Source organism: Rousettus aegyptiacus, unplaced genomic scaffold (assembly GCF_014176215.1).
Source record: "Rousettus aegyptiacus isolate mRouAeg1 unplaced genomic scaffold, mRouAeg1.p scaffold_m13_p_5, whole genome shotgun sequence".
In the NCBI taxonomy this organism is placed as follows: Eukaryota; Metazoa; Chordata; class Mammalia; order Chiroptera; family Pteropodidae; genus Rousettus; species Rousettus aegyptiacus.
Genome location: NW_023416308.1, coordinates 79,739,510 through 79,764,376, shown reverse-complemented (window position 1 = coordinate 79,764,376; position 24,867 = coordinate 79,739,510). Strand labels below are relative to the sequence as shown.

General features: G+C 35.8%; 2 protein-coding genes and 1 pseudogene across 2 annotated transcripts; 1 reads left to right on the top strand and 2 right to left on the bottom strand.

The window, feature by feature from the left end:
* Positions 1-4,179, top strand: LOC107504358 (olfactory receptor 52B2-like). Its single transcript, XM_016133493.2, has one exon. The coding sequence runs from the start codon at positions 963-965 to the stop codon at positions 1,908-1,910; it is 948 nt and encodes a 315-aa protein (XP_015988979.1). The 5' UTR covers positions 1-962; the 3' UTR covers positions 1,911-4,179.
* Positions 4,180-8,686: 4,507 nt separating this feature from the next.
* Positions 8,687-9,378, bottom strand: LOC107504347 (annotated as a pseudogene).
* An 80-nt stretch (positions 9,379-9,458) lies between these two features.
* Positions 9,459-10,704, bottom strand: LOC107504359 (olfactory receptor 56B4-like). The gene is given in 2 exon segments (XM_036221514.1): positions 9,459-9,992; positions 9,995-10,704. Coding segments are annotated over 2 exon segments (945 nt in total). The 5' UTR covers positions 10,497-10,704; the 3' UTR covers positions 9,459-9,549.
* Positions 10,705-24,867: the final 14,163 nt, after the last annotated feature.

Here is a 24,867-nt window from a genome sequence, read left to right as displayed (position 1 = left end):
CACATTTTAAATTCCAAATATATTTATGTTAGTTTCTGGGCTCTCTGTTAAGTTGTTCTTATGCACTGAATAACCATAATTTAGCATTGATTTAGTGTTTTTAAACCAGGAACTATAATAGGCAGTTTAAAGAAAGTATTTAATTTAATCCTTTCAAAATGAATATGAATAGTTCATTTTCACAGACCAGGCTAAATTTATGAGATGTGAAAAACTTGCCTTTTATTAATAATTAAAAGTTGTAAGCCCAGAATTTGAACCTGGGGAAGGCTTCCCACATGATAAATATTTGAGCGTGAATTGGAAGATCAGTAGGTTTAACAAACACCAAAAGTAGAAAAGTATGTTCCAGATTAAGAGGAAGACCTTGAGAAAAGTCATGAAGTTTTGAAAACTGTGTAGAGAGTGGATCATAGTTTTATTTAATGTTGTCAGAGTTCCTAAAGGCTACCGAAGCTAGAAAAGAGAATAACATTGGGATTATGGAAGTCCTTGCATGCTTGAGAAATTTGGGCTTTATTTTGTGATCATTAAATCATCACATAAAAGTTGTAAGATAAAACACAGTAAGATTTTTGTTTTGGGCATAGCATCCAGGCTGCAACATAGCTGATGCATACAGAGGGATTGAGGACGAGAAACTGGGAAACGAGGAGGCCCAATAAGTTAGAATGCTATTGCAATAGAAAAGCTGCAGGATGACCAAAGCCTGAGTAGGAACACATAAATGAGAACAGGAGTCATGAATGGACTGTGGACTTTGCTGAGGTATGATCAGGAGCTTTTTTTATATTTATGTTTGCAATGATAATGTAGAAGTTGAAAGCATAACATTGTATACTCTAAGTCAAGGCATTAATGATTGATTCCATTATCTAATGTTCAACTTTCAGTGAAACCTAGAGCTGGTTCTGCCCACTGACTCTTTCTGTAGTCTTCAAAGAGAGACTCCAAGAACAGGCATGTTTGGTGCTAACCTTACCACCTTCCACCCCACCGTGTTCATCCTACTTGGCATCCCGGGACTGGAGAACTACCACACCTGGCTTTCCATCCCCTTCTGCCTCATGTACATCACTGCAGTCTTGGGAAACGGAGCCCTTGTTCTTGTTGTCCTCAGTGAACGTACCCTCCATGAACCCATGTATGTCTTCCTATCTATGCTGGCTGGCACTGACATCTTGCTGTCCACCACCACTGTGCCCAAGGCCCTGGCTATCTTCTGGTTCCATGCTGGGGAGATTGCCTTTGATGCCTGCATCACTCAGATGTTTTTCATCCATGTTGCCTTTGTGGCTGAGTCAGGAATCCTGCTGGCCATGGCATTTGACCGCTATGTGGCCATTTGTACTCCTTTGAGGTACACAACCATCTTAACTCCTATGGCAATTGGAAAAATGACCCTGGCAATCTGGGGACGGAGCATTGGGACAATTTTTCCTATCATATTCCTGCTGAAGAGGCTGCCATACTGTCAGACCAATATTATCCCCCATTCATACTGTGAGCACATTGGGGTGGCCCGCTTGGCCTGTGCTGACATCACTGTCAATATCTGGTATGGCTTCTCAGTGCCAATGGCATCAGTTTTGGTAGATGTTGCACTCATTGGTATTTCCTACACTTTGATTCTCCAAGCTGTCTTTAGACTTCCTTCCCAGGATGCCCGGCACAAAGCTCTCAATACCTGTGGTTCCCATATTGGAGTCATTCTCCTCTTTTTCATTCCATCTTTTTTTACTTTCCTGACCCATCGCTTTGGCAAGAATATCCCCCACCATATCCACATTCTTCTGGCAAATCTCTATGTGTTAATTCCCCCCATGCTTAATCCCATCATCTATGGAGCAAAGACCAAGCAAATCAGGGACAGTATGGCTCACATGCTATCTATTGTGGGTAAGTCTTGAGAAAGCTCATGGTTCCTTCACAGCCTTCTCTTACCAGCAGGAGAAAAGAGAACTTACCAATGAAGTTCCCAAGCGTTGGCACTATCATGTGTTGCAGCAGAAAGAACATGGGTATTGGAATAAAATAGAGGTGGGCTCAAATCCTGGCTCCCTTATTTTCTCATTTTTGACCATAAGTAGGTTCCAACCTTTTGGAAATTTAGCCATAATCTATAAAATGGAACCACTTGGACCTAGGCTCTAAAGTTTATGTAAGAATTAAATTAAATATGTAAACTACTTGGTACATTGCTTAGCATTTAGTGGGCTCTCAATGTTAGCTATAATTCTAATTTGAAGTTTGTGCCTAAGGAAATGTTTTAGATTTGGTTTATGTGAGATTTCCAATATTTTTAGAGGCTCCTCTGCCTTGTCCTGCTTCCTTCTAAGACTGTATGATATTTATCTTCACCTTCAGTACCACTGCCATCATAACTGCAGGTTTGTTGTACAAATCAGATTAGATAATGAATATAAAAGAGTCCTTTTAAAAAATTAATCTTTTGAAAAGACTAGGGTCAATATTCATTACATTTTATATATAAGGAACTATCACCATTATTATATTAAAAAATCTCTTTACTCATGCACGAAATGGATTGACATAGACAAAGGCATTACTCTTCTTAGAAAGCTGGTAGTCTGAGCTGGACACAAGAACAAATAACAAGTTATGGGGGCACATTGATAACAGAAAATAGATCACATAATTATTCAGTTGTTAAAAAGCCAAAGCAAGCTAATACTCTGTGATTCTATGTCCTCTTCTCTGTAACTGTTTCCTAATTAGAGATAGTTGTATGGCTTTAAAATCCCATTTCTAAATTAAGATGACTTCCAAATTGATATATCTAGCCTAGACCTTTCCCTTGAGATCACATTTGTATAATCAACTGTTTCTTGACATCTCCAATAGTATGTTTAGTGGGCATCTCAAAATAAAATGTTGGTGTTAGGATAGCTTAAACTATTCGTAATCTCAGTAAATTAGCAAAACAAAGTTAATTCTTTTCTCAATTAAGGTGAAGTGTGTATCTGTAGAATCTATTCCCCTTTTAGTAACTCAGGAATCTTGGATCTTCCCATCTCGTGATGTTGTCCTATCAACATGCATTTTTCAGAGTTCCAAGCAAGGAAAGAGAGGGAAGACACTCCAATTACTAATTGCCTTGGTCTTGAAATGATTTCTTACCTTTGTTCACATTTTCATTGGTGAACATGTTGCCTTAACATGGCCCCAACTGAGTTGCAAGGGGAAGTGAGAAATGTAGGAATGTTCATGGATTTGTAGTGAGTACTAATTTCTCTGCCATCATCTGTGCTTTTGCTCACTTAACATTTCTTTTTTCCCCTTCTTCCCATATATAGAACATACTCAAATTCTCTCCATAGGAGAGACCCCAAAGTTTCATCTAAGCCCTTTACTCAGCTCAAAGTATATATAAGAACCACTCCCTCAGATTTGGTCAGGCCTCTTCATGGTCAAGAGACCTATGATTTAAAAGGAAATTTATCTCTTCATTTCTCATCCTCTTATTAAATATATGATAATATAACAGGGATATTTAACAATAATAATTTTTTTTCACTTGGAAATATGAAAAATATGAAACATGCGATAGTCTTTAATTCATAGCAATTTTGAAATCCCCATTGGGCGAACATTGCGAAGGCTCTGTGCCTTGGTTTTGGGAGAAGTTTTTTGATTAGACTCTCTAGAAGGAGATCTCTTGTTCGTTCCTTTCTGTGGTTCATAGGAGCATTCTCTGGAAGCTTATTCCTTTTGTATTATCTTATTCCATATCTAAAATGGGCCCTGGGGAATAGCACAGCTTTCTCAGTTTGCTTCCTGGTGTTGAAGTCTTGGGTTGTAAGAGTTATATTAATTCTTGAATAGTCAAAGTCTTTCTTAGCTAAGTTCTTGGTTTCTTTGGCAATATATGTTTATTAAAAACCTAGTGTGCTTCTCATTTATTTGGTTTTACTTACATGCCAACAAACATACTCCCAAATCTTTTAAAGATATAATACTCAAATGTTCTCTATTTTTCCTCTATTATTTTCATGTACATCTCTCTGAACTAAATGAAGGCTGATTTGGGACTCTAATGCTTTAGTGGTAAGGTACTACCTTTGCCCTCAGTTGCCTTATTTATTGGAGATGTTTACTTGTCACCACACCCATTACACACTCTTCATTTTTAGGCACTTTAATTAATTGAGAAATTTATAGGGAGATTTTGCTTGAAGTTTTTAAAAACCATGTTTTACTGTTTGGAATTTAAAAGCCATTCTTTTTTTTTTTTTTTTTTTTTATCTCTGCAAGCCTCTGAGTTCTTTTTTTTTTAAACCCTCTGTGGTAAGCAGAATAATGGCCCCCAAAGATATCTATGTCTTAATCCCTAGAACCCATGAATATGTTAGGATACATGGCAAAGGGAAATTAAGTTGTAGGTAAGATTATGATGGCTAATCGCCAGGTACCATTCTGGATTATGTGGGTGAGGCCAATGTAATCATAAGAGTCCTTATAAGTGAAAGAGTGCAGAAGACAAGTGAAATGTTAAAGTGAAACAAGTCAGACAGAAAGACAAATACTGTATGATATCACTTATAAGTGGAATCTGAAAATGCCAAACTCATAGAAACAGAGTAAAATGGTGGTTACCAGAGGCTGAGGGATAGGAGAAATGGGAAGATGTTGGTCAAAGGGCACAAACTTCCAGTTATAGAACAAATAAATTCTGGAGATCTAATGTATAGTATGGTGATTATAGCTAATACTACTGGATTAGATACTTGAAAGTTGCTAAAAGAGTAAATCTTAAATGTTCTCATCACAAAAAAGAAATTATATTGTGTGACATGATAAAGATGTTAGCTAATGCTATGGCAGTAATCATATTGTGATATATAAGCATATAAAATCAACATGTTGTACACCTTAAACTTTGACAATGTTATATGTCAATTATATCTTAATAAAGCTGGGGAAATAAACATTTGGAGGAGAGCCATCAGTAGAGTCATTCAGCTTGCAACATTATTACTTTTTCTTTTGCATGAATAGCAAATAATGTTTTATTGTGATAACTAACTGAAAATTTGAAGTTATATTTCTACTGATATAGTCAGTCACTAAAATTAGTCTGATTTCTAGAATTTCTGAGTGTTAAGAACCATATTTAACCAACAAGATCTTATAAGAATTAAATAAGATTGTCTTTAGGGCAATTTTTTATCTGCCAAGTATCTCTATAGGGCATTACTTCAGTGATTGCCTATCAGATTATGTACTTTCTATTGAATTATTTTCAAGTTCACTGACTCTTTCTTCTGCCATCTCAGACCTGCTGTTGAGCCTGTCTCGTAAGTAGTTTTTTAAATTATCATACTTTTTAATCTCATAACTTCCATTAGATTCTTTTGTATAATTTCTTTAAAAAATTTTAATGAAAATTTAGTTGGCATACAATATATTAGTTTTACATGTACCATACAATGATTTATATACATCGTGATGTGATCCCCACACTGTTTAGTAAACATCTGTCACCATGCAAAGTTATCACAATATTACCGACTATAGTTCCCTTTCCTTTTTCACCTATTCCCTGTCTCCCTCCCTCTGGTAACCACCATTTTATTCTCCATTTCTATGAGTCTGGTATTATTTTGTTCTTTTTTTTTTTTTTTAGATTCCACATATAAATGAATCATACAGTATTTGTTTTTTTCTGACATATTTCACTTAGCATGATACCCTCTAGGTCCATCCATGTTGTAGAAAAGGAGGCAAGATTTCATTCTTTTAACGGATGATTAATATTATATTGCATATATGTATCACATCTTTATCCATTCATCTATCAATAGACCATCTAGGTTGCTTCCATATCTTTGCTATTGTAAATAATGCTGCAATGAACATAGAGATGCATATATCTTTTTGAATAAATGTTTTCATTTTCTTTGGATAAATACTCAGAAATGGAATTGCTGGGTCCTATGGTATTTCTATTTTTAGTATTATCTTCCAAAGTGGCTGCACCAATTTACAATCTGCACAATGGTTCCCTTTTCTCTATATTCTCATCATCACTTGTTATTTGTTGACTTTTTGATTATAGCCATTCTGTCAGGTATGAGGGAGTATTTCATTGTGGTTTTGATGTTGCTAAGACAGATGTTAAAGTTTACTACCTATGTTTTCTTCTAGGAATTTTATGGTTTTGGGTCTTATATGTAAGTCTTTAATCCATTTTGAGTTAGTTTTGTAAATGATGTAAGAGAGTGTCCAGTTTCATTTTTTGCATGTATCTGTCCAGTTTTTTTCCCTATAGTTTCTATTTATTGAGATTCTCTGTTTTCCTTTAATTCTTTACATGGTTCCCTTTAATTCTTTGAACATATTTACAATAGTTCTCTGAAATTTGTGTTTAATAATCCCAACATCTTGGTCTACTGAGTCACAGTTTTGATGGCTATTTTCCCCTGCCCATATAGGTCATAATTTCCTGTTTCTTTTCATGTCTTATATTTAAATTTTTAAAACCAGTCATTTTAAAGAACTTTCTTTTCTGCTTTTTTTCCCTGAGGGTGTTGTTGCTGTTTTGTTTGTTCATTTTTAGTAATTTTTTCCTGGCATCTGTGGAACCTGTCTCTTCCACAGCACTCATCTGATGTTGCTGCTCAGATATTTTTTAAATTTAAAATTTTATTTTTAGGCTTAAATTTTTATGGGTTGCCCTGTGTCTGCATAGCTTACTGGACTATCATTGATTTATCAGACGTTGTGTCCAAATACCCTGAGCCAGTAGTGTTTCTCTCCTTTATTAATGGGTCTGTGTGTGGCTTGGGGAGCACATTCAAAGTTCATGCAGTTTTCCAGTTTGTCCCAGCTTTTATTTTCCATCAGACTCCTTGAGTCTCTTCTGCAATTGTACTCAGTTTCCTGGATAGCATAGGATGTGTGGAGAGTTTGAGCTCTGTTCTCCCATGAATGTATGTACAAACTTCTGGTCAGTCAAGCATGTGTGGAGAGCTTATTAAAACCTCTATGCTTATCTCATTTGTAATATCTCCCTGGCCAGTCTTCTCTTTTGCTGCTTGTACCAACCAACACAACAGTCTCTGGTTAGGATCACTGCAGGACTTTTCCATTTGGCGCTGGGTATATTTTCTACTCTTCCGAATTAAGTCAGACTCTTTAGTCAGTGAAGCTATTGATTTTACACCCAGTATTTTCCTGGTAAAACTATCACACCAACCAAGCTGGGACCAGAGGAGATTGGATGGGAGTATCTCCAGGCAAGAACAATGGAGTCCTATGCCTCCTACCTGAAGTTTGGGAGCTGTTCATGAATAAATGCCTCTCAATTTGTAGTTTTCCACTGATTGTTTTTCAGAGCCATGAAATGATTATTTCTAATTTTCTTCCAAGTTTATGGTTGTTTTCTGGGGAGAGGATTGATGACCTCTTTATATTGCCATGCTATATTGTATTGTGTAAAAATTTTTTTGAGGTAAGATGAATACATTTCCTTGATGCTATGTTTGGCTGAGCATGTTCCATACTTGGGCTCTCAAGTTTATAGTGCTTTAGCTTGGATTTACATGCTTAGTTACTCTTCTCAAATATTCCCCTTGAGTCAGTCACATGGTGACCTGGAAGCGATCTACTCTCTGTAGGGTTTCCAGATAAAATATAGAACATCAAGTTAAGTTTGAATTTCATATAAACAATAAATACTTTTTCCATAAGAATAGGTACCAAATATTGCATTGCACATCACATAATTTTTACCAAAGAATTACTTCCTATTTATGTGAAATTAAAATTTAACTGACATCTTGCATTTTTATTGGCTAAATCTGGCAACTTTCACTTGTCCATCTTTGCCATTAAGCCCAGAACATCAGTTCTACTTTCTCTCAATGTGTGCATGCATTCTTGCACACGCACACATGCGCGCGCGTGCACACACACACACACACACACACACACACACTTACTTCACTTATGGTGAGATTTTTTTTTTCCCTTAAGAGATCTTTCTATGGTCTTTGATGTGATTAAGTATAGACTCTGTTGGGCTCATCTTCATCTACTCATCAGGAAAGGTAATATTATATTAAACTTTAAAATTAAGAGATTATGGGGCAGGTGATCTCATTATCTTTCTTCCAGAAAGCTTCTTGGCTCCAATACAAATTAGCTCCATATAACATGAGAAAAGTCAGCCTTTGTCAAGCCACAAAATAATTTATGTTACGTTCTTGCCATACACAATTAATTTTTACTATGCTAATTCTTCTAGAAAAAAGAAAATCTGCCTTCACTGTTAGACAAGCATCTGGCATTTAAAAAAACCAACTTTGTTCATATACTATAAACTTACCCCTTTAAAGTGTACAATTCAATGGTTTTTAGTATATTCATAGAGTTGTGTAACTATTACCATCATCTAACACCAGAAAATTTTTATAATCACAAAAAGAAATCTGTTACTCATCAGTAGTCATCTCCATGCCCAACATCCACAGCACCTGACAAAAGCACTAGTCTACTGTCTGTCTCTATAGATTTGTCTATTATTCACATTTCATATAAATGGAATTACATAACATATGACCTTTTTTGTTTGGATCTTTTCAATTAGCATAAATATTTTTAAGGTTCATCCATGCTATAGCATGTGTCAGTACTTCGTTCCTTTTTTTTTCATAGTAAAAATTTTTATATTTAGAATTAGCCAGCTGGACTCAGCTTAGATGATCCCAATTTTGTTGGCAACATCCAAAGCATCATAGTTGGGAGCCAGTCAAACATATGCCTTCTTCTCTCCATCAGGCCTGATCAGGGTGTTGACTTTGGCCACATCCATGTCATAGAGCTTCTTCACAGTCTGTGTGATCTGGTGCTTTTTGACCTTGACATCCACAATGAACACAAGTGTACTGTTGTCTTCTGTCATCTTCACGGCTGACTCAGTGGTCGGGGGAATTGATGATGGCATAGTCATCAAACTTGTTTCTCTTGAGGGTGCTCTTCTGAGGGTATTTGGTCTGCCTTGTATCTGCAGTGTTTTGAGCTGTTGGAATGTGGTTGATGTGCACATCTTCCTTCTTGTGTGTCTGTGGATGCCTTTCAGCACTGCTTTCTTTGCCTTCAAAGCTTTTGCTTTGATTTTGCCTTTGAGAGGGGCAGGGGTTTCCAAAATTCTCTGCTTTTGGCACCATTTTTGTGAAAAGCCTTCATTCGTTTTTATTGCAGAGCAATATTTAAATATATGAATCTACTAATTTTTTTATCCATTCATCAGCTGATGGACATCTGAGTTATTTTCATGCTTGAAATTTTAAAATGTATATCGATACCATTAAAAATAACATATTTAGTTATACTTAGGCAGAAACTACCTCTCATTTATTTTCATTTACAATATTTTTATTTCTAGAGAGTGTGAATTTTTGTTCATGTGTTAGCTAACAAATTATATTTCTTAATGAAAGAGGGAAATCAATCTCAACCATAGTCTGTTGAGTTTCAAAATCTGTGCTCTTTTATAGTACTACATATCCCATTCTTTAATTTGTGTTACTTCTGGGACACATTCTTATCTAACCCAGGCACCCTCAGGAAGTGCATATACCATGGGGTTAAGGGCTGTGGGATGATAATGTTAAGTACATTAAGAAAAACTGGGAAGATGGGAACTGCTTTTCTTGCCAGGTGAGCTGTCGACACTACGACAGTGGTTGTGTAGAAGAAAAAGATGAGGATGAGATGGGAACTATAGTTGCTCAGAGCCTTGATTATTGCTGCAGCAGAATTCAGCCTTATCACAGAGTGAAAAATAAGAACATAGGAACTGAAGAGTAGAGCCATGTAATTTCCACCAATGACCCAGGCCAAAGCCAATTGATAAAATCTATTTGTGGTGACATCATCACAGGTCAAGCCAGTGACTCCCAGGTAAGAGCACATATAATGCTCAATTTCATTCTTGGAGCAATAGTGTCTCTGGGCAGCCATGGTAGTATGGGGATGGTCAACAGGACATTCCTAAATACCATGAATGTGATCGCTTTGACCACAAAAGCCTCAGTAACTATGGAGTATTTACATGAGTGGCAGATGGCTACATATCTATCCATAGTTATACAGAAGAAGATGCCTGACTCCATGCATATAAAGCAGCGAACAGCATAGATTTGAGAAAAGCACTCAGAGAGGCTGATGACTTTAGCATCAAACCAGGTGATGGCTGGAATCTTGGGCACGATGGTAGTAGTGAAGCCAATGTCTACTACAGCAAGACTCCTAAGGAATTGATACATGGGGTGGTGCAGTTTAAGCTTATAGTGAATGGTGATCATGATGAAGATATTAGCACCAAGAGCTGTGAAATAGATCAGAGCCAGGGTCAGGGAGAGCCAGTGCTACCACTCGTGAATGCCTGCAAGCCCCATCAGAATGAATATAGACATGTGAAGTCTTGAGCTATTGGTTACAGTCTGGGAAATATCCATATCTTGGGGCATCTTCGTCCTTAGTGTCTATCTATAGGTAAAAGGACAAACAAGAGGAAGCTTGGACAAGTCTTAAGCTGAGATTCAGATTTAATTTAAAGATTCACTCATAGTCCCTTTCATCATTGTATTCCCCCATGTCTCTTTTGTCTCTGGAAAATGAAAAGAGCACTGAGATGGCCAAAATAGGCCCTAAAAGGAAGATTACAGCAGGAACAAAGAGAGGCAGAGGAGAATCATTTTTTGGCTTTATGTTACTCAATGGTGTTTTTTCACATGGAGCAATGTGATGCAAAGAAAAAGACATGTTCATCATGATATCTGAGGAGGTAAATACTAAGGACTGAATAGATATATACCCCATTTTGGTTTTCCAGGGAAGAATAAGAAGTCAGAATAAGAATGATCATAATGATCTTGTTTTGTTTAGGGTTTAGATGTTTTCACAAAAACACTTTTGAAAGGCCTTCTTAAAATTTGAGGAAATAAAGGTTTACAGAAGTTAAATGATTTATTTGAGATTAGAGTTTTAAATAATAAATGAGTTGGGGCTAAAATCTTAATATTCTGTATTTAGTTGTGCACTTTCTGTTAAAATATTGCTGATGGCTTAATACAAATGGCTCTTTTAATGTATGAACTTTTTCCCCTTCTGATAACAAAAGTTAAATTGAACACATATTTCAGTTCATCGACTTTTTAATACTGAAATATGTAAGAAAATTAAATTAGCAATAACTTTCTGATCACCTCTAGATTTTAGAATGACTTCCCCAAGGGAATTATTTTAAAAATACATACCAGGTAGATCTTTGGAAACATGGCAGAGTGAGAGATGTCCCCAGATTTCTCCTCTTGAAACAAAAATAAGCTGAATATCTAAAGCTCAACAAAAAACACCCAAACTGCACACCAGCATTCTGAGCGTGGGATCTGTGCACAAGAGATACCACAGGTTGGAACCCCAGGTGTCTGGTGGTGGACTGGGAGTAATAAAGAAGCTGCCTCTCTGCAGTTGCCAGAGCTCCCTGTAGGAGGAGGGGGAGGAGAGAAGGAGCGGTGAGTTCCCTGAACATTCCTGCCTGGGATAGCTGTGTCTGTAGGGTCTAGTCATCAGGGAAGAAAGCAGAGAAGCTGGACGACAAGTGATTAGTGCCAGCCACAGCTGAGCTGCAACCCCTAACCCTCAACCTAGAGAACCCCTCCTCCCATACCCTCCAAAACCAATCACCACAGAGCCCCAGGGGAATCTGAGCAAATGCTGCCGAGACTGTCACAGACACAGATGGGGATGGAAACAGGGTAGCAAGCATGATTACATTTCTACAAGAAAATTTAAAAAGCTTTATTAAGATTTTATATAAAGCAGGGATCCAAAAGAAAACCAAAAGAAACCAAAAGAAAAGTCCCTTCTTTACAACAAGCTAAAGAGATATCTTTACATAATAAATCTTTCTGAAAAAACAGCAGAATATACTTCTGTTAATGCCCAGGCAGAAAAACAGTCCATTAAACACCATAAACAACCAAGGTGACAAGGCATCTCAGAAAGAAAGACAAAATCTCCAGAAAATAAATTTATAGACATAGAAATATGCGACTTAAATGGCAGAGAATTCAGGATAGTGTTTCTGAAAAAACTCAGTGAGATCCAAAACAACTCAAATCAATAATTTCAGGAATTGAAAAAACAATTAGGTGAGCAGAGCAAGGAGATTGAAACCCTCAAAAATAACCGAATAAAACTTCTGGAGGTGATGAACACACTGCAAGAGCTGAAAAATAAAATAGCAAGCTTGGGAAATAGAGTCGACCAAATGGAGGAAAGGATCAGTGATATCAAAGATAGAAATCTAGAATTATATCAGAAGGAAGAAGGGAGAAACCGAAGAATGAAAAATAATGAAAGAGAAATTCAAGAACTAGCTGATACCTTCGACAGAAGAAACATAAGAATAATGGGCATTACCGAAGGTGAGGAAGAGAAACAGGGATTAGAAAGCATTTTCAGATAAAGAGTTGATGAGAATTTCCCAAATCTAAGGAATGAGCTGGAGCTTAGAATTTCAGAAGTCAACAGAACGCCAATTATCACAACCCAAAAAGCCCTCACCAAGACACATTTTATTAAAGTTATCCAAAATCAATGACTAAAATAGAATTCTCAAGGCAACCAGGGAAAAAAGTACGGTAATGTATAAAGGTAAATCCATAGAATATTCTCAGACTTCTCAGCGCAAACTTTACAAGCCAAAATGGAATGGAATCAAATATTTAAACTATTAAGTGAAAGGAACTACCAGCCTAGGATAATGTACCCAGCTAAGTTCTCCTTTAGTTATGAAAGAGAAATTAAGACTTTTCCAGACATACAAAAATTGAGAGAATTCTCCACCATGAGGCCTGCACTATGGGAAATACTGGAAAGGTCAGTTCACCTAAAACAAAATGACAAAAAAAAAAAAAAAACATAATTAGGAGTAAGGTGACTATCAGGTAAATAAAAGCAGAAGAGTGCAACCCTTACTAAGAACAGGGCATTATCAGCTTAAATAATAATAAGAGAATTGTTATAACAAGGTAGTAATAAATGTTCAGCATATAAAGGAACAAATTGAGATAAGGATGGCTGAAAATGAGGAGGATTCAAAGATCCAAATTCGAAAAGGAGAATGGAGATAAGGCACAAGTAGAAGAAAATGGATGACTGTATGTATATAACTATCCTTTACGTATTCATAATGGTGACCACATGCCAAAGATTCAGAACTGAAGTATATAACATAAAACGAGAAGGACCAGAGGGAAAACCCACAAGTCAACCAAAATAAAGAAAACAGAAGCACAAGGACAAGGAAGCAATGGAAACACTGAGCTACCAGAAAGGAAAAGATAAAATGGCTTTAAGAAAACCTCATATTTTAATAATCACCCTAAATGTAAATGGACTGAACTCTCCGATAGAAAGGCACAGAGTTGCAGAATGTATCAAAAAACAAAGTCCAACCACATGCTGCCTCCAGGAGACATATCTCAGCTCCAAAGAAAAATATAGACTCAGAGCGAAAGGGTAGAAAATGATATTTCAAGCAAATGGCATTCAGAGAAAAGAGGGAGTAGTGGTACTAATATCAGATGAAATAGACTTTGAAATTAAAAAAGGTAAGAAAAGATACTGAGGAACACATCATAATAATAGAGGGATTCATGAATCAAGAAGACATAAGACTTATTAATATCTATGATCCCTGAAATATGTAAAGCATTATTAACAGAACTAAAGGAAGAAACAGACCAAAACACTATTATAGTAGGGAACCTGAATACCACACTGTTAGATATGGACAGATCATCCAAACAGAAAATCAACAAGGAAATAATATCCTTAAATGATACATTAGACCAACTGGACATAATTGACATTTACAGAGCCTTTCATCTCAAAATAGCTGCTTATACATTCTTCTCCCGGGCACATGGAACATTCTCAAGAATCAACCACATGCTGGGACACAAAGATAGCCTCAACAAATATAAGAAGGTTGAAATCATAATTATATTCTCTGATCATAATGCTTTGAAACTAGAGATCAACTGCAGAGAGAAATCAAGAAGAACCACAAATACATGGTGATTAAACAACATGCTACTGAAGAATAACTGAGTCAGAGAAGACATAAAAAGAGAGATCAAGAGATACAAAGAAACGAATGATAGTAATAGTGCAACATATTAAAACTTTTGAGACATGGCAAAAGTGTTTATAAAAGGAAAGTTCATATCATTACAGGACTATCTCCAAAAACAAGAACAAGCGCAAATAAACAACCTAATGCTTCATCTTAAAAAAAAAAAAAAAAAAAACTAGGAAAAGAGGAACAAATGAGGCCTAAAGTCAGCAGAAGGAAAGAAATAATCAAAATTAGAGCAGAAATAAATGAAATTGAAAATAAAAAAAATAATAGAAAAAATAAATGCAATGAGAGCTGGTTCTTTGAGAAGGTTAATAAAATTGACAAACTCCTGGCTAGACACTCTATAAAAAAGAGAAAAGACACAAATAAACAAAATTAGGGATGAAAGACGGGAGATTATGGCTGACATAACAGAAATACAAAGGATCATACAAGAATACTATGAAAAAGTACATAACACCAAATTTAATACCTAGAAGAAATGGACCAGTACTTATATAAAAACAACCTTCCTACACTGAATCAAGATGATCTGGAAAATCTAAATAGACCAAACAGCAGTATGGAAATAGAAACAATCATCAAAAACCTGCCAAAAAGTAAAGGTCCAGGACCAGATGGCTTCACCAGGGGATTCTACCAAACACTCAAAGAAGATTTAACACGTATTATTCTCAAACTCTTCCAAAAAATCGAAGAGGAGGCAATACTTCCCAACACATTCTATGAGGCCGGTATTACTCTGATACCAAAACCTGGTAAAGAAAACACAAAAACAGAAAACTACACACCAATATCTCTCATAAACACAGATAAAAAAAATCCTAAATAAGATACTAGCGAACCGAATACAGCAACATATCAAAAAGATTATACACTACGATCAAGTGGGCTTCATCTCAGAGGCACAAGGATGGTTCAACATATGCAAATCGATTAATGTGATATACCACATAAACAAATTAAAACATAAGAATCATTCGATCATATCACTAGATGCAGAAAAAGCCTTCGACAAGAAACAGCATCCATTTATGATTACAACACTTAACAAAATCAGTAAAGAAGGAAAGTACCTTAACATAATAAAGGCCATCTATGACAAACCCTCAGCCAACATTTTACTTAATGGTGAAAAACTCAAAACGTTCCCTCTAAGATCAGGAACAAGGCAAGGCCGTCCACTATCACCACTGTTATTCAATATAACATTGGAGGTTCTATGACTGCAGACAAGAGAAAGATATAAATGGCAACCAAATAGGAAATGAAGAAGTCAAACCGTCATTATTTGCAGATGACATGATTCTCTATATAGAAAACCCTAAATACTCCGCAAGAACACTACTAGAAACAATAAGCAAATACAGTAAAGTCTCTGGATACAAAATCAACGTTCAAAATCCATAACTTTCCTACACTCTAATAATGAAGTATCAGAAAAAGAAGTGGAAAAAATAATTCCTTTTGCAATTGCGACAAAAAGAATAAAATGTCAAGGAATAAATTCAACAAAACAAGTGAAGGACCTTTATAACGAAAACTACAAGATCCTATTAAAAGAAGTCAAAGAAGGTACAAAGAAATGGAAAGATATTCCATGTTCTTGGATTGGAAGAATCAACATAGTTAAAATGATCATATTACCTAAAGCATTATACAGATTTAATGCAATCCCCATCAAAATCTCATTGGTATTTTTTAAAGAAATAGAACAAAAAATTATCAGATTTGTATGGAAGCACAAAAGATCCTAAATTGCCAAAGCCATCCTGAGAAAAAAGAATGAGGCTGGAGGCATCGCTCTGCCTGACTTCGAATTATACTACAAGGTGACAGTAATCAAAATGGCATGGTATTGGCAGCAAAACAGACACATGAACCAGTGGAACAGAATCAAGAGTCCAGAAGTAAACCCATACTCATATGGGCTAATAGTGATTGACAAGAAAGCCAAAAACATACAGTAGAGAAAGGAAAGCCTCTTCAACAAATGGTACGGGGAAAACTGGAAAGCCACTTGCAAAAGAATGAAACTAGACTGTTGTCTATCACCATGCACCAAAATTAGCTCAAAATGGATTAAGAACCTGAATATAGCACCTGAAACCATAAAAAGCATAGAAGAAAACATAAGTACTAAACTCAAGAACCCTGGACTTAAAGAGGATTTTATGAATTTGACCTCAAAAGCAAGGGAAGTAAAAGCTAAAATAAATGAATGGGACTACATCAAACTAAAAAGCTTCTGCTCAGCAAAAGAAATTGTCAACAAAGTAAAGAGACAACAATCCAAACAGGAAAATATATTTGCAAGCAAGCCTCCGATAAGGACGCAATATCCAAAACATACAAAGAACTCATACAACTCAATAACAACAATGACAAAAAAAAAATGATCCAATCAAAAAATGGGCAGAGGACCTGAACAGACACTTCTCCTTAGAAGACATACGAATGATCAAAAAATATTTGAAAGATGCTCAACATCACTAGTTATTAGGGAAATGCAAATCAAAACCACAACGAGATATCATCTCACACCTGTTAGAATAGCTACAATCAATAGGACAAGTCATAACCAAAGTTGGAGAGGATAGGGAGAAAAAGGAACCTTCATGCACTGCTGGTGGGACTGCAAATTGGTACAACCACTGTGGAAAACAGTATGGAGGTTCCTCAAAAAACTAAGAATTGATCTACCATATGATCTAGCAATCCCTCTATTGGGTATTTACCCCAAAGACTTGAAAATCCATACCCAAAAAGATATTTGCACACGATGTTCATAGCAGCATTATTCACAGTGGCCAGCACATGGAAGCGATCAAAGTGTCCTATGATAGATGATTGGCTAAAGAAGGCGTGGTATATATATACAAAGGAATATTACTCAGCCATCAGAAGAGATGTAATACTGCCATTTGTGACAACATGGATGGACCTCAAGATATTCATGTTATGTGAAATCAGCCAGACAGAAAATATTGAAAATCACATGATATCACTTATATGTGGGATATAAACCTAAAAGCAACAAATGAACAGGACAAACAGAGACTCATGGACATTGAGTATAGGCTGTGGTTACCAGAGGAGTATAGACTAGTGGTTACTAGTGGGGTAGGGGAAGGACAGGGGCAGCAATCGGGGTAAAGGGGGTCAAATATAGGGTTTTAGGGGGAGGGTAAAGTGGTTAAAGGGGATCAAATATATGGTAGCTGAAGGAAACTAGACTTTGGGTGGTAAACACACAATAGAATAGATATCGAATGATAATGTACACCTGAAAAATATATAATTGTATTAACCAATGTTACCCCAATAAACTTAATTAAAAAATACATATCATATTTTTTTAAAAAAAAAATTTTACATGTACTGGATTTTATTACAATAATTGCTATAGAGATTTTTCCATTTAAATATTTAAATAGGTAAAACCAATATCTTTTCATTACAATACCTTTTCACTTGTGAGGTCTTTATTTTCATTTAAATCTTGCATGCTGTAGGATATTTTCAGGCTATTTTCTCAGAAAGAGAAAATTGGCACTATATCTTGAATGAATTAAGAAATCTTCGATTTAGAATTTTGATTACTATTAATTTCTCATTGCATTTTTATTTTTTGCTGTTTTTAATGGTTAATTACAGAAAAAGTATAACTCATTTATCTTTGGTCTATAGTGGGAAGAATATATTTATATAGGTTTATTTTTTTTAAATAGTAAAACAATAATTTTAGTTTCTTTTCCAATTGACTGTTGATGCTTCCTTTTGTTGTCAGTAAATTCTTATATGTACTAGGCCTAATTTATTCTGTTTCATTTTTCTATCTGTACATTGTGATGAGAGTACCATAGTAAGTAAAATATTTCTAGATTTATAAGAGATTTAACAGACAATAGATCTTTTTTCCACTTAATAGTTTACATTAAAAAATTGAAAGCTTTTGCCAATACTTAGACTGCCAGGACCGTCTTAAATTCTTTTGTCAATTTCCAAATAAAAAAATTAAATTTAATTGAGATCTTATGAAATATGAAAATTAATTTCTAAAAACTAACATCTTGAAAATATTTTTTCTTATTTATTGATTTGATGCATCTCTTCCATTACTTACATTTTCTTTTAGATCTGTCTTTGAAGGGCGTTATTTATATGTCTCAACATTTTACACTTTTTTTTTTACTATATTTGAAATTTCGAGTGGCATTTTTTTCCTAGAGTATAGTGTCTAATTAACTGTTTCTAGTACATAGGGAACTAGCTGATTTCTGTTATTTTGCTTTGGATTCACTTTACTACTTTATTGTCAGTTATAATAATTTTTCAGTTCATTTTTCCATTCTGATTTGGAGCTCTCTTTCCAAAATATTATACCTCTTATTTATGCTTTTATGGTTTATAAACAATAGTGATAGCAGCCAATCTTTTTTTCCCTTGGATGATTTAATAAAAGTCTATTAAATTTTACATGGAGAATAATGTCAGCTTTTGTGTTTTACAAATAAAACAAATTAACGATGTATTTTATATACTATAAGAGTTCCAAATTATGAAAGAATAGAGCCTCATGATTCATAAAATCCTTATACTTTGAGAATCTATACTTTATAATTTATTTTTTAAGAATCACTTAGTTTAATCATTTACTCACCAAATTTTTACTGAGAGCCTCCTTTGTGGCTGACACTGTGAGAACCACGAGGGTTTCTTCGCATACTCCTCTGGATGGAGAACCCTACCTTCTCTAACACGGCTATATCAGAGCCCAGACTCAACTCTTTGGCCTCGTTCCCAGATATTGCTTTTAACCCCTGAACAAGTGAAGAGCCTAATGGAAGGTGAAAAAGGCAAGTTGAGAAATTCAAGGAGATAGCAAACCAGATTCATAGATCTGGACAGAGCTCCAGGACACCGGACTGCCTCCCTTAATTCTCCTCACTGTCCATGACATTGGCTGGTTTACTTACTACTGCAGGAGGGGCCACGAGGATGGCATAAGGCTGGTGCTTCTTTCTGAACTGTTTCCCCTCTCCTGACGGTTGCTGCCTATGCTTGGCCTTTTGGTTGCTCAGAGCAGATCTATCCCTCTCTCTACCTCTCCTGGGGTTTTGGTTATAAATCACAGGCATGAAATGACCTATTTGAGGTTTTACTCTCCCTGGTCCCATCCCATGGCACTCTTTGTCTCATCCAATTACTTCTGGAGAAGGTTGTTGCCTCATTCCAGGAAAGGCCCCCGGTGACACTGTAAGGTTGTCTTGGCCACTTCTTGGAACAGTCCTACTCAAACATAGTACCAGGAAGCAGGCCCACCAGGCAGACAGCTCTGCCAGGTTGAAATGTTTGAAGAAGTTGTGTTTTCACTTCTCTCCAGGCTTGGTTTCCTCCCCACTCACTCTAGCAAGTACAGTCAGTTCTGTTATAACATGACACATGAGTTCTAAAAAATCACTGTGCTACACAAAATCTCACATGAAAAACCTAAAAATTTATGGAAAAATGGAGTTAGGAGCACAGCATTCAAGAACTTTGTCAGGGACACATTAAAAAGACAGAAAATTAGTATATATAGCAGCAGAGTTTTACAATGTTAAATGGTTAAAGAAAGCATAAATACTATAATGAATATAACGCTTTATTTTGAAGAAGATATGAAGTTTGCTTGAGGAAACATAGAAGGGTTGCAGCTTGTGAAGTGGTAGGAGCTTTACTGAAATCAGGTGAAAGTTGTGAAGTGAACGAAGGTAATTAACAGATATTTGATGTGTGTGTGTGCCTGTGTGTGTGTTTTGTGTATTCCTATGCTGCTTGTTTTGAGCTTGATGCAGTTTTCTGCATTCAATCAGTATTTCTACTGGCCAAAATTGCACAATGGCAAATGTGAAATTCAGGTGTGCTCAAACTATTTCATTATATATCATTGGAACACTTGTATGTTCAAATCAAGTGATATAGCAGAACTAACTATATCCCTTTTCCTATGTCAATAGTCTTCCTCTTTTGTGTTGTGCACCTCAATATGTGAAGATTCCAAGGACTGCCGACTTTAAAAATATCTGTACCCCACACACGTCTGCTGAGGTCTTTCCATGGCACTCTCCTGTCTCACGCCTGTATCCTCAGTATCTGCCTTTCACTGACCTATCCTCCTGTAAACATTGTTTTTCAGTATTACCTTTACTTCCTCACCTTTTAAATCTATGGCCATCTGAACTCTATCCTATCATGACATTGAAACTGCTCCTGCTAATGACTTCCATACTGCTTAATTGAATGAGCATGGTAGTAAATAGAGTACCAATAGGGAACAGATGGCCCACTCAAATTAGAATAATTAAAAAATTATTTTGTTGAGGTATAATTGACATGAAACATTAAATTAGTTTCAGGCGTACGACATAATGATTTGAGATTTGTACATATTGCAAAATGATCACCACAATAAGTCTAGTTAACATCCATCACCAAACAGAGATATAAAACATTTTTTTTTTCTTAGGATGACAACTTTAAGAGTTTCTCTCTCAGCAACTTTCAAATATGCAATACAGTATATCTGACCCTTGAACAATGTGGGAGGTAGGGACACTGACCCCTGTGAAGTTGAAAATTGGCATATAACTTTAAAAAATTTTTATTTTATTATTGGTTTCAAGTATACAGAACATTGGTTTGACATTTATATAGTCCATAAAAGAATCCCCCTACTTGCTTTCTCTCCTCAGGTTCTCCACCTAGCCATTACATTAATGCTGACTGCATTTCCTATGCCGTGCTCCCTTGTCTCTGTGACCATCTATCAACTACTAATTTGTACTTCTTTAACCCTCACCCCTTTTTCCCATCCTCCTAAACCACCTCCCATTTGGCTATCACCAGATTGTTCTCTAAATTTGTGAGTCTGTTTTTGATTAGTTTGTTCTTTTCGTTGCTTAGATTCTGTATATAAGTGAAATCATATGGTATTTTTCCTTCTCTGTCTGACTTATTTCACTCAGCAGAATAACCTCTAGGTCCATCCATGTCATTGAAAATGGTAGGATTTCACTCCTTTTAATAGCTGAGTAATATTCCATTATATATATATGAACCATAACTTCTTTATCTAATCATCCATTGATGGGCATTTAGGTTGCTTCCTTATCTTGGCTATTGTAAATTGTGCTGCCATGAACATATGGTACATAGATCTTTATGAATCATTGTTTTTGTTTTCTTTGAATAAATAGCCAGAAATGCAATTGCTGGGTCAAAAGATATATCCATTTTTAATTTTCTGAGAAATCTCCAGACTTTTTTTCACAGTGGCTGTACCAATTTGCAATCCCACCAACAGTGTATGAGAGTTCTCTTTTCTCCACATCCTCAGCAACACTTGTTCTTTGATTTATTGATGATAGCCATTCTGACAGGTGTGAAGTGATATCTCATTGTGGTTTTAATTTGTATTCTCTGATTATTAGTGACTTTGATCATCTTTTCATATGTCTATTAGCCATCTGTATTTCCTCTTTGGAGAAATATCTGTTCAGGTCTTCTGCCCATTGTGAAATGAGTTTTTTTGTTGTTGTTGTCGAGTTGTATGCATATAAGTTTTGAATACCCTGAAATTTAACTACAGTTATCCCTCAGTATCTGTGGGGTATTGATTTCAGGACACCCTCCATTAAAAAATCTGTGGATGTTCAAGTCGCTTTTATAAAATGAAGTAAAACAATGCATACAGTCAGCCCTCTGCATCCATGGATTTCCAACTACAGATAAAAAATACTGTTTTTGATCTGCAGTTGGTTGAATTTTGGATAGGAAACCCAGGGATATGTAGGGCAGACTGTATATTTATTGAACAAATTTTATATATAATTGGACCCACGGTTTAAACCCTGCGTTGTTCAAGGGTCAACTGTATCGTTAACTATATTCATTGTGCTGTACATTTCATCCTAGGACTTTCTTTTATAGCTGGAAGTTTGTATTTTTTGACTACCTTCATTTATTCCCACCCCTGTTCTTGCCTCTGGCAACCACTAGTCTGTTCTCCGTATCTATAGAATTTTTTTTTAATTCCACATATAGCAGTATTATTCACAGTGACCAATATGTGGAAACAACCACAGTGTCCTTCAATAGATGATTGGATAAAGAAGAGATGGTACATATATACAATAGACTATTATTCAGCCATATGAAAAGATGAAATACTGCATTTGCAACATGAATGAATCTTGAGATTATTATGCTAAACAAAATAAGTCAAAGAAAAAGTTGAAAACCACATGATTTCACTTATACATGGGCTTTAAACCTCAAAGCAACAAATGAATCAGACAAAAAGAGACTCATGGACACAGACGACAATTTAATGGTTACCAGAGGGAAGGGGGAGTTAGGGAGGTTGGTAAGGGTAAAAGGGATCAAATATATGGTAATGGAAGGAAATTCATCTTTGGATGTGAACATGCAATGCAATATACAGATGATGTATTATAGAACTGTACACTTGAAACTTTTATAATTTTATTAACTAATGTCTCCCCAATAAATTTAATAAAAAATAAATAGTATAGAAATATGAACAATTAAAAATATATATCTGTGTGTGACATCTTCTTTATCTATTCCTTTATCATTGGACACTTTGGATTTTTTCGTACCTTGACCATAGTAAATACTTCAATGAACATAAGGCTGCATATATCTTTTTGAATTAGAGTTTTTGTTCCTTTGCATAAATACCCAGAAGTGGAATTTCTGGGCCAAGTGGTAGTTCTATTTTTAATTTTTTGAGTGGTTGCACCAATTTACTTTCCCATCAACAGTGCACAAGAGTTCCCTTTCCTTTGCCAACATTTGTTATTTCTCACATTAGAATAGAGAAGGGATTACTTATAAAAAGTAAGGATGTGGTCAGTAAGAAATTCTAAGTGATAGTGCAGTTACCTAGGGCTAATAATAGCTTTTGTCACCACCTCTAGACCTGAAAGTATGAGTGGCTGGAATCTTGAAGCAGATTGCTGGCATAGAGGTTATCTTGAGAGGAATTTTTTTTTGGTAGATGTTGAATTTATTTAGTCTCTTCAGGTGTGAGTTATGTTTGTTAACTTTAATGCCAATCTTCATGTTGGTTTTGCTTAAATATATGGTTTTATTTGGTGTTAAAGAAAAAAACTGTTATAGACAGAATGAGCAAATGGAAGTTGATTTTTTTCCTGATATTATTGCCAGAAATGGGGTAGAGAGCACAGACCAAGTTTGGATATCCAGTTCTGCTAAAATAAAAGACAATTTTGGGCTAAAACAAGGTGTCTGGTGGAATGGGTTTAAACCCTGGGGTGAGCTAGTGGGAAAGTACTGCAGGATTTTAGTGGGAGGTTGATCAATGGGATGTGTCAAGCACATTGAGTTATTCCTGAGATTGCAAATGTTTTTGTCTGTGTTTAGGCCATCTGTGTTTGCTAATTGGTGCCCTTGGAAGTTAGGCTCCTATTCTCCTCAGAGACTGAGAGATGGGGAGCTATCTCCTTCAATGTTTACATTTCAAGAGATAGTTCCCAGGTTCGTAAGAATGACATTTCCTGGGTTCTATAACTGACAAGAGCTTAGGAGATGATTTCTATACACTGCAAAGGGACAGAGAAAGAATTTACACTTACAAGTTTTCTGAAACAAATGCTATAAGACAAGAGAGGCACAGCCTATAGTCAAAAAGACACCTGTCTAAAGTTTAGACCAAGCCACGTTGGTCACTGGTCGGTTGTATTTGCTGTTGCATTTGTTTGATGCAACCTGTTGTAGGAGAGATGTGAAGCTTGATTTATGGTTGAGCTTGTTCACCATACCTCATGGGACATGGTTGTTTATAGCCATGTGAGTCACTGCCCTGTTTTCTGACCCAATCTCCAATATTCTGGGAATATCCATCACTATCGCTTGACTTTTAGCCCACTGCTTGGTCTAAGAGTGTATGTACAGAAGAATAGACATGCTTAGGTATTCCTACCGCCCTACCCATTAATCACCAGTTTGGTAATTTTCTCATGATCCTCTGATTCTCTCAGTATCAGACATTTCTCCCTCTAAATCTATAGTATTTTTATAGCAGTCCTTTTCCCTGCACCTTTTGGGGTTTTATTCTTCCATACTTCTATCATCAATGGCTCCCCATTTTGCATTATGTTATTGATTGATTTATTATTGAATTTATTGTTATTGATTGCTAGGTTTTGCAATGGGACGAGGGAACTACAGCGAGTGCTGAGTTTGTCATGTCGATTCAGAAATCTTTGGAACTTATTTACTCTTTGGAATATCCTCTCCTATTCATTTGATTGCCTTTTGTTTTGTTGATAGTTTCTTTTTCTATGCAGAAGTTTTTTAGTTTTATATAGTCCTATTAATTTATTTTGGCTTTTACTTCCCTGACCAACTTCACAAAAACTTCTTTGAGATTAAAGTCTAGTTTCATTCTTTTCCATGTGGATTTCCAGTTTTCCCAGCACCATTTATTGAAAATGATTTCTTAGCTTTTCTGTCAAAAATTATTTGCCCATATATATGTGTTATTTCTGGATTCTAAATTCAGAAATAGAGTATCTTAATTTCAGCGGTTAATGTTTTAAAAAATAAAGGCATAATGAATTCAGTTCCTTTCTCTTTTCTTGACTCTGGAGTGTGTG

What these genes read in the sequence shown, in the direction of transcription:
- LOC107504358 (XM_016133493.2), top strand. Translation starts at nt 963, where the DNA reads ATGTTTGGTGCTAACCTTACCACCTTCCACCCCACCGTGTTCATCCTA.